Genomic DNA, 9,484 nt, shown 5'->3' with positions numbered 1-9,484 from the left:
GCTCTCCTGCCTCCTCCTGCCGACAGCATCGTTCCCATAAACAGTCATCCCTGTCAACTCAGACCTCAGAGCTCCCCTGACCTTTGACCTTCTGACACTTCCCTCAGCGGAGCGCCGCGGTTTGTTCGTGCAGGTAGAGTAACATTACCGTGACACCGCTCCGTATCAGTCCACTGTGGAACTGAACTGGTTTGTTGTACACACCGTTCGTCATCGTTTGCGTGCGTCAGTAACAATCCGCTGATACTTTGAATATTCCTTTAAAAACAAACAAACAGATCTCGTCCTCCTCCCAGCACAGCAAATGTTTATCGTTTTTTTGAATAAATATTGGCTCGAAGTCAGAATCAAACAAGTAGTTCTTCGTACTTCTCTCAGTTTCAAAAAGGTCGCTGACCCCTGGTTTAATTGTACTATATGTATTATACCGTAAGTTTGTGAGTGTAAATGGTTCTTTCTTACATACAGTCCTTTATGTTTTATCCCTACCAAGTGGCTGTTTTGGTTTTAACACGGAACTAGTGGTGCAGAAAAAAAACAAACATGCAATCATTCACACTCATATTAACACCTTAAGACAATTAAGAGTGAACAGCGTGAACCTTGTCCTACCTAATCCTGTATGTGGACTGAATAACAAAATAGAAGTACCAGAGAAAACCCAACAAATGAGGTCTAATATCTATAATGTCCTCACAGTGACAGCAGCACCGTGACTGGTGTTTGTCTTTCAGCAAAATAATGTTTTATTTTCTGTTCTATTCTCAGTTGAAACTTGCTTTAAAAAATGTCTTATTTCCTTCAACTGAATGTTTCTGCTACATTATCACTCCTTCCTTCCACATTTCCAGGCCTTGACCAGGATCAGTGAACTCTGAGTAGGCCCCACTTCCAGCCTCATGTCTTCCCAGCTGTTCTACTAACAACGATGACCTGCAGTGACCTTTTACTCGTCATAATGTCCTTCTCTTAAAACCTTATTTAGAGACTTTAAAGACTTTGAAGGTCCTCAAAAGAAACTCACCTAAGATGCACGAGTTAAACGGCCGCAGAGACACACCGAACCACCGCATTTGCCTTGATTCTGGCGCCATCTTGTGCTCTTTCTCTGAAATACTTTAACCGGAAGCGGAAACAGAATCACGGCTGTAGTAGCTCGTAGCCAAAACAGAGGGCTGTGAAGCTCGGTAAATTGGAGCCCTTTTGAGCTCGTTTATTTTTATTAAACATTATTTAGCATTTGGTAGGACATTGATGTCATACTGTGGAACTCAAAATGGCGGCGGGTGAGTGCATTAAAGCCGGTCTCCCATCTTTGTCAAATTTTAGCCGTTGTTTAGAAGCTCCTGGTAGCTGACGGGCCAACGATATCCAATTTATGTAAGAAAGACGCACTGTTGTCTGTCGTCAGCAGATTATACCACAACCGTGTTTTATTTCATATTAATTCTGCACCCTTTATGAACTGTTTTGAGTTTACATTATAATTAAAATGCCTTTGTCAATGTTGTACACCTGAACAGCCCGACTGTGTAACAGCAGCTGTTTTGTCACCGTACTAACATGTCTGTGTAGGTTCTCTGTCGTCCAAAAAATAGTTACATCGAGGGCAATAAACATATGCCAGTTGAACTGAAAACGTGTCTTTTATTTTTGCTGTTATTGTAGCCGGCGCAGCAAATGGGACCAGCCCGGCCCCGGTCCTGGCCATGGTTCTTCTTCTGGGACCGGGGAGAGTGAAGCAGCACCCAGCGGTGCTCTGGACGCAGCTGCAGCAGTGGCTGCTAAGATTAATGCCATGTTGGTGGCCAAGGGCAAACTGAAGCCGTCTCAGATCGGGCCGCCGGGACTTCCTGAAAAGGTAAAAGTCCCACATCGGATAAAGGCATAGTTATAAACGGTGCCTACTGGGATATATTGTGTATGCTTAATCTGTAGGTAGGTCAAAGGTCTGGAAACTTCATCAGCAAAAGATAGATAGAACTTTATTAATCCCTCTGGAGTTCTCTTTGTGAAATTTAGGAATACCAAAAAAGAGACATTTTTTTATTTATTTATTATTTTATTTAAAAAATACATGCAGGCTATAATTAATTCCAACACAATGACATTCAGTATTTAAGACACATTCACCGTGACAATTTAGAGTAAACAGTAAAACTAGTTAAAAAATGTTTTTCTTCCTCTCTCAGGTTGTCAGTATGGGGAAGCCTCCGGTTCCAGCAAAGGCCAAAGACGACCTGGTGGTGGCAGAGGTGGAAATCAACGACGTTCCAATCACCTGTCGAAATCTCCTGACCCGGGGTCAAACACAGGACGAGGTCTGCAGCAGTGTCGACTTGTGTTGTTCTGTTCTTATTCAGGTTCAGTTGATGATATTTATGTTGTCTTCATTTGCTTCACCTGCAGATCAGTAAAGTCAGTGGTGCAGCTGTTTCCACCAGAGGGCGCTACATGACAACGGAGGAGAAAGGAAAAGGTCTTCCAGGGTAACTGCTTGTGTTGTTCTCAGCAGCTAGTCATAAAACCTGCCCCCCTGCGGTGGTGGTGAGAACTTTCTTTCTTCTTCTTCCTCAGAGATCGACCTTTGTACCTTCATGTCCAAGGACAGACCAGAGAGCTCGTGGACAGTCAGTATTTTTAAAACCTTCATATCAATATTTAATGCCTTCATTCATATGTGCTAACTGTGATTGGATGTTATTTTATATCCTCACTCTACAGGGGCTGTGAATAGAATCAAAGAAATTATTTTATATGTATTTTATATCCTCACTCTCCAGGGGCTGTGAATAGAATCAAAGAAATAATAACCAATGGTGTGGTCAAGGCAGCTACTGCTTCGTCATCATCATCGTCCTCGTCTTCATCCTTTTCCTCCAGTGGAGCTCCAGTTACAATATACCACCAGCAAAACCCGTCTCCATCCACGCTGCCGCCCGTAACCCAACACAAACCACACTTTCAGTCGGGGGTGAGGAAGATGGTTTTTTTTTGTTTTTTTTTAAATGTAGTTTAAGAAGAAACAGTAAGAAAAATAATCATGCAACAACATTTGGTAAAAGTCGTTTATTATCCTTCTGTCACAGATGCATTACGTTCAAGATAAAGTCTTTGTGGGCCTGGAGCACGCCATTCCAGGCTTCGTGGTGAAGGAGCGCGTCGAGGGACCCGGCTGTTCGTACCTGCAGCACATTCAGGCCGAGACCGGCGCCAAAGTCTTTCTCAGAGGAAAAGGGTCTGGTTGTTTAGAGCCCGCGTCTGGACGAGAGGCCTTTGAGCCAATGTACATCTACATCAGGTCAGTGCTGCTTTATGGTTCAAGTAGAGTGTTCCCTCACGTCCTGGAAAACCTATGGAAAAGGAGGAGGGGAAAAGTGAAATGACCTGGAAAATAATTTCACCTAAATTCACACTTCTCCCTCTGCAGTCATCCTAAACCAGAGGGACTCGCAGCAGCCAAAACCTTGTGTGAAAACCTGCTTCAGACAGTGAGTAGTTTTATCTCAACACAGATTTTTGTTTTCACTGCGTTTCCAATCAAACCCAAAAACAAAAGTTACAGAAATTCAACCGACACTTTTGTGTTTGAATCACGTTGTGTTTGTGTCTCAGGTCCATGCAGAATATTCTCGGTTTCTCAGTCAGATGAACACGGTGATTCCAACACAACAAGGTAAACAGACTCATTTTTTTTTTGTCCTAAATGGATGCTAACACGTGACCTTTGACCTAATTCGTCTAAGACTCTCCACTTCTTCCTCTCCAGGATTTGGGCAGCCCTCAGTGGTGAATGGAATGCCCCCCCAGCCTTCCTACTACCCCCCTGCTTTCCAATCAAATCCAAAAAAAAGTTACAGAAATTCAACCGTCACTTTTGTGTTTGAATCACATTGTGTTTGTGTCACAGGTCCATGCAGAATATTCTCGGTTTCTGAGTCAGATGAACACAGTGATTCCAACACAACAAGGTAAACAGACTCATTTTTTTTTTGTCCTAAATGGATGCTAACACGTGACCTTTGACCTAATTCGTCTAAGACTCTCCACTTCTTCCTCTCCAGGATTTGGGCAGCCCTCAGTGGTGAATGGAATGCCCCCCCAGCCTTCCTACTACCCCCCTGCTGGATACCAGTCAGGCTACCCCATGCCTGTCCCCCCGCCTCAGCCCGTCCCTCCACCTTATGCTGTCCCCCCTCCTATACCTCCTGCAGCCCCCACAGGTGTTCTCTCCCAGTACCCTTTACCCCCTGCTCCACTTCCAGCTCCTGCCCATGCACCAGTTCCCGTGTTGGCCCCCGCTCCAGTTCCTGCTCCAGAAACCATCCCTCAGGTACAGACCTCTAATTATACTTAGTCTTTTTTTTTGTTTTGTTTTTTTGTAACTTGTCGTCTTTTATCCTCGACTAAAACCTCTTCTTTTCCCACAGACTCTTGCGTCAGTACCTTACCCTCCTGCCACGGCAGCACCGCTCAAAGCACCTCTCGCCGCCGCCGCCTCGGCCAACCCACCACAGAAACGACGCTTCACTGAGGAGGTGCCAGATGAGAGAGACAGGAGACTGCTGGGATACCAGGTAACAAACTGCTGTTTTCACTCCTCTGGTCTCCTCCCGTCTTTAACCACTCTTGGTTCGACCCCTAGCTCCAGTCTCTCTGCCTGACTTAACCTGCCTGTAGTGCCGGTCGTCCGTCAGCCTCGGGCCTTACCCGCTGTCTTGCCTCACTGTTTGGGGTTTGATTCCTCCTGTCTGTAGTTGTTTAATGCTCAGTGGTTGAGATAGCGCCACCTGCTGTCTCCTCCTGCTGCTGCTCCTCACTTACTTGTGCGTTACAGCTGCTAGAATTAAGTATTCCAAAAAGGTAGTATTTCTGCAGCGCTAAGTTAGACTACCTGCCACAGTGAGTGGTGACGTTGCCTTGACAACCAGCTGTACTCTAGTGCTACGTGAGGTCTGTTAAAGCAGTCAGGTCAGAGCCTGTGCTAATGGACACTGTGTGTTTTTCTGCTCATAGCATGGACCCATTCATATGACTAATTTAGGTGCAGGCTTCTCAGTGGGCAGCCCTGAGACCGTAGGACCCCCACCACCGAGTTCCTCTGGTCCAGCCAGTGAGAGGGACAGGTACGTACATGTATTTTAAAGTATTGTCTGTGTAATTAACGCTGTACTCGCTGGTGTTTGACACTGTGGTTTTACACCCCCCCCCCAGTCGGCAGCTAATGCCCCCCCCACATTTGTCTGTGAACGGAGGTCGACCCAAGATGGAGGAGAGGAGGCTGCCTCAAGGCTCCATGGGTAAGTACATTAACATGAGGACTGACTGGACACTGATTCAATCTGTACTGGTTCCATAGCGTAGCGGTTAGCAAGTCTGCCTGGGAAGCAGAGACCAGAGAGTCCTGGGTTTGACTCCCACAGGAACCACAAGCTTGATAACGTTTTACCCTCCTCTGTAAGTTACTTTGGATAAAAGTGTCTGCTTAAAGCATAACTGTAAATCTATTTTCACTTAGTATAAAGTACTTGGAGTCCAGGTATAGGACTGTATTAGCTGTAGTACTCCAAAGTGTTACACTTTATAAAACTGGAAATAACCACAGGGTAAAAAGTGTAACTAACCCTGGTGGTGTTAAAGTATCAGTCAAAGTTTAAACTGTAGTTAAATGTGTACAGTATTCTACAATCGTAGTATTCTGTTTGTTTAAAGCAAGAAGTTTTTCAGCTGTGCTGTAGAGGCCTTTAAATGTCATGCATGTATACGGTGCCCTCTTGTGGTCGTAGATAATATAGCATACATTTCAACTTACTTGAGGTGGGTCCAGTTGCCTGGGGTTACAAGTCTCAGGAGCAGCTGAACTACAAAAGAAAAAAACAACAACAACAGGAGTACTAGTCCAGACATTACGGTAATTCATTTAGTAGTTAAAGTATGCGTTCAATGTGGTTAGAATCCTGTCCCTGGAAATCGTCTTGGGCGAGGCTACCTCTCTGTGTCCCCGACTGAACCAGTCCGGCAGCCTTGCTGCTCTGCCGAACGACCGCACGACCCAGCCCACACAGTGTGCGACCCAGATGTTTAACACCGTCTGCCTGACTGTAAAATTCTCTCTGTAAGACTGTCACTTATTTCACTGACAACTGCCGACGCTAACATTCGTGTAGCGGTTGTTTGTAGAGAAGTCTGATCGGAGGTCGAAGGCTCTCGGCCGACCCGTTCAGATGACATCATCAGTCTGGAGTGTCCACAGTTTGTTGACTTATGTGACTAACGAGGATCTCTCTTGTTTTGTGTTTTTTTTTCTCTCTTTTTCTCTGTGTTCTCCTTGTCTTTCATGTATCTCTGGGTTGATGCTGGATTCTGATTGGGGGTGGGGCACGACGCGTCCCGTGACACTGTCCTGCCACCCGATTGGACGGCCCTAACACTGTCGCTCCCCACCAACCAATGGCTGCTTACCAATGGCTGTCCCTTCCTCTTCAATCTGAACGTGTCATTAACTATTTGTTTCTCCCTGAATGTGTTTCAATGATTCACCGTTTACCTTTTTGAAAAAAATGTTGCTGCTGCTGTTTTTGGTTCTCCTCTCTCTCCTCCTCTCTCTCTCTCTCCTGCCGCAGCAGCACCCTCCTGTTTGTGTTCGTCATCCTCACAGAACCTGCAGTGAAGAGGGTGAAAACAGGTTTAGTAGCATACACTGGAGACTCCTCTGATGAAGAGGAAGACCACTCCTCCAACAAAGCCTCAGGTCCAGGTAACCCTGGGGCAGCCCCCCCCACCTCCACCTCCTCAGGCTGGACACAGGGCTATCGCTGCCCTCCTCCACCACCTCCACGTGCTAAATCACAGCCGCCGCAGCAGCAGCAGCAGCAGCTAATGCCTTTCTGGATGGCACCATGAAGCCCACCCTCCCACAGAGTCCTCCAGGATGGTTCACCTGAACGTCATCACTGGTGAAAGAGGGCTCTTTTAAATTCCTCCTCTTACTTTGGTCTGTGGGTCTGAGCGGACGTTCTGGTGTTTTGCTAGCCTGTTGTTTTTTATAGGTGAAGGAAGGTGCTCTTCAGGACTCGTACAGTCTAAGCAAATGCTCAGAGGAGGGAGGGATGGATGCTCTGCCTCGACTTTAAACATTTCGATAATGGAATGAAAAAAAAAAACCCCCACACAAGTCTTTCTAACTGACGTCACATGACGAGTGAACATCACCGACCTGTTTAATGCCAACGCCCTACTTCCTGTTCTCACTGAATTAACAGACACTACTCTTTCCAACGCCTTTCTTTTGTACAGATCGACGTCGCCTGTCTGTGGGGGAAACTTAACAAAATTTATTTCATGCTTTGTGAAAAAAATAAATAAATTATTGCCATATTTGAGGACGAGTTGCGTTTTATTCTAAAGAGACGAGAGTGTACAGGCAAATATTGCGCCTTTTCATTATAGGAAAAAACAAATCTAAACATGGAAACTGTTAACGTTTCCATCTTGTTCTACACACGTGTTAAATTACTTTTAATATTATTTGAAGCAAGTCAAGTAAAACGAACGTGCTTAGAATTAGGCTTGCAATACACACTGCTTCCGCCAGAGGGCGGCCGAATCTTTGTTCTATCAAGACACAATCGATGACTAAATCTAACTAATCAAAATAAAGGTAACAAAAACACACACTGAGGGATGATGGGAGATGAGACCTCCCCCTCCCTCTGCATTTCCTTTGTCCCTGCCGCACTTCACTTCTGCACCAATCACAGACAACGAATTAATAAGTGAAGTCAACGTCTATTAAAGTGAACAAGTCGTCCCCGCGCACGCGCGCACACACGTCTAGTTCTATGAACTCCTCCGGGAACAGAGATCTCCTCCTCCATGGTGACCTCACCCAACTGGAGGTGTTCGACTCACAGCACCTGTCTCTCCCTCCCTCCCTCTCTCTCTCTCCCACAGCTGGCCTAACCTGACTCCAGCACAGCAACCATCACCATGTGGAGGTTGCCGTTACTGCAGCTAAAACAAAAACACTTCACCTATAAAATACACACACACAAAAAACGAACCTCCACAGATCTACAGTCTTATGCAGGATTCGAACCCTCCACTAACCACCAACTACAGGAGAGTTAAATGGAGCTTTGACGTCTGTGGAGGTTTCCCCTGTTTGCCCCACAGGGACCGAACTCCGCACCGTTTCCTCCCCACAGACGCGGCTTCCGGCTTCAGAAACGCGTCACGGTCTGAACCCGAGCCACAGGTATTTTCTCCTGTGAGTCCGGCCTCGCGCTGAGCCTAATTAACTGCCACCTGTCACAATGTGATACACGACTGTAACACGTGTCACGTCGAATCAGACTGATGACGTCACAAACAATTCAACCGCTACGTTATTCAGACAGTCGGAACAAAAGGGACGATAATTAGTGTTGACAGATGATAACAGAGCAGATTAGTTCACTGACTACAGCGTGTGACGTCATCAGAGCAGATCAGTTCACTGACTGCAGCGTGTGACGTCATCTATTTTACAAAAGTTTTTTTTTAATTATGCGATTTAATTTTTTTTTAAACTATGAATCTTCGATTTGAAAAAAAACATTTTAAAACGTTTTTGTCAAAGTGGAAGAATTATAATACATTTGATGTTTTAAATTCACTCTTAATTAACTACAAAGAATTATAATAAATTTGATGTTTTAAATTCACTCTTAATTCTCATGTAAAATTTCCAAATCTGAAAATTCCTAAAATGTTTTGCGAACCCTTAGGAGAACAAACCCCGGCAGGCTAGTAAAAACAGCTTTCGTCACTTAAATATTTTTTAAGGAATCAGGTTGAACTGATCGAAATTCACCAGCATTTCTGGCTCTTTTAAGGAATTACAATTAATTTTATAGAAACGATTAAAGTTGAAATGATATAAAAATAATGAAATATCTTTGGCTACGGCTATTTTAACAGCTAACATAGTTGTTAGCTTTTATTGCTTTAGTGCTGTCACGGTGGGCGGGGCTAACCTCCCTCTCACCTGATGACAGCTGGGTTCGACTCCAGCTGTTCTGTGACCTCCGTGACCCTAAACAGGTTTAAAATCACCTGTTCCTGTTGAGGTCGACTTTAACGAAGTGTCTGTTTAAAACTCTGGTTATAAAAAAGGCTATTAAAAAGATAATTGTCTGATTGATTACCTGACAGACGTGTCACCGGGCAGGTCCAATGAGACAAGTCTTTTTCTCCTGACCTCTGACCTCAGCGGGGTGGTGTTGCTCAGAGAACTTTTTTGTTTCTGTCTCTGCATGGATTTTTCTTTTGGTCTAAATGGAAGAAAAAAAAAATCACATCAGTGATTTGTGAAATATTTAAGTCCGTTTTTTTTTTATCTCCAACATGTCACGTTTAAAAACAGTAAAATTACCTTTTTTCTCAAGATTCTGACGCAGGCGTGGACTTGACGTCTCCCCTCACATCTACAAGATAAAAATGC

The 9,484-nt window shown here is 44.8% G+C and overlaps 1 protein-coding gene and 2 long non-coding RNA genes across 4 annotated transcripts in view; 1 reads left to right on the top strand and 2 right to left on the bottom strand.

The window, feature by feature from the left end:
- Window positions 1–1,157, bottom strand: part of LOC112487914 (uncharacterized) — a 15,087-nt gene extending 13,930 nt beyond the window's left edge. The window contains exon 1 of the long non-coding RNA XR_003051466.1: window positions 1,025–1,157. This is a non-coding gene — a long non-coding RNA (uncharacterized LOC112487914). The remainder of the gene's footprint in view (window positions 1–1,024) is intronic.
- khdc4 (KH domain containing 4, pre-mRNA splicing factor) lies at window positions 1,124–7,385 on the top strand. Of its 2 annotated transcripts, XR_003051463.1 has the most exons (15): window positions 1,124–1,286; window positions 1,669–1,861; window positions 2,193–2,321; window positions 2,410–2,489; window positions 2,578–2,630; window positions 2,784–2,974; window positions 3,090–3,301; window positions 3,431–3,491; window positions 3,616–3,676; window positions 4,065–4,333; window positions 4,431–4,577; window positions 5,017–5,126; window positions 5,215–5,300; window positions 6,659–6,956; window positions 7,050–7,382. XR_003051463.1 is itself a non-coding variant. In XM_025061383.1 (14 exons), the coding sequence occupies exons 1-14, from the start codon at window positions 1,255–1,257 to the stop codon at window positions 6,901–6,903; spliced, it is 1,869 nt and encodes a 622-aa protein (XP_024917151.1). In that variant the 5' UTR covers window positions 1,124–1,254; the 3' UTR covers window positions 6,904–7,385. The 2 variants fall into 2 exon arrangements, 1 of the variants encoding a protein (XP_024917151.1); XM_025061383.1 differs by having other exon boundaries at window positions 6,659–7,385.
- Window positions 6,287–6,888, bottom strand: LOC112487913 (uncharacterized). The gene is made up of 2 exons (XR_003051465.1): window positions 6,630–6,888; window positions 6,287–6,596 (listed from the first exon to the last, which is right to left on the bottom strand). It is a non-coding gene; the product is annotated as an uncharacterized LOC112487913 (long non-coding RNA).
- Window positions 7,386–9,484: the final 2,099 nt, after the last annotated feature.

The sequence above is a fragment of the Cynoglossus semilaevis genome, chromosome 13 (genome assembly GCF_000523025.1).
Source record: "Cynoglossus semilaevis isolate Cse_v1.0 chromosome 13, Cse_v1.0, whole genome shotgun sequence".
In the NCBI taxonomy this organism is placed as follows: Eukaryota; Metazoa; Chordata; class Actinopteri; order Pleuronectiformes; family Cynoglossidae; genus Cynoglossus; species Cynoglossus semilaevis.
This window is presented reverse-complemented; position numbering and strand designations above follow the sequence as displayed.

What these genes read in the sequence shown, in the direction of transcription:
- khdc4 (XM_025061383.1), top strand. Translation starts at nt 1,255, where the DNA reads ATGTCATACTGTGGAACTCAAAATGGCGGCGG. An exon ending in AAAGGAAAAGGTCTTCCAGG is followed by an intron (nt 2,490 to 2,577) that starts GTAACTGCTTGT and finishes CTTCTTCCTCAG; the next exon opens with AGATCGACCTTTGTACCTTC. An exon ending in AACCACACTTTCAGTCGGGG is followed by an intron (nt 2,975 to 3,089) that starts GTGAGGAAGATG and finishes CTTCTGTCACAG; the next exon opens with ATGCATTACGTTCAAGATAA.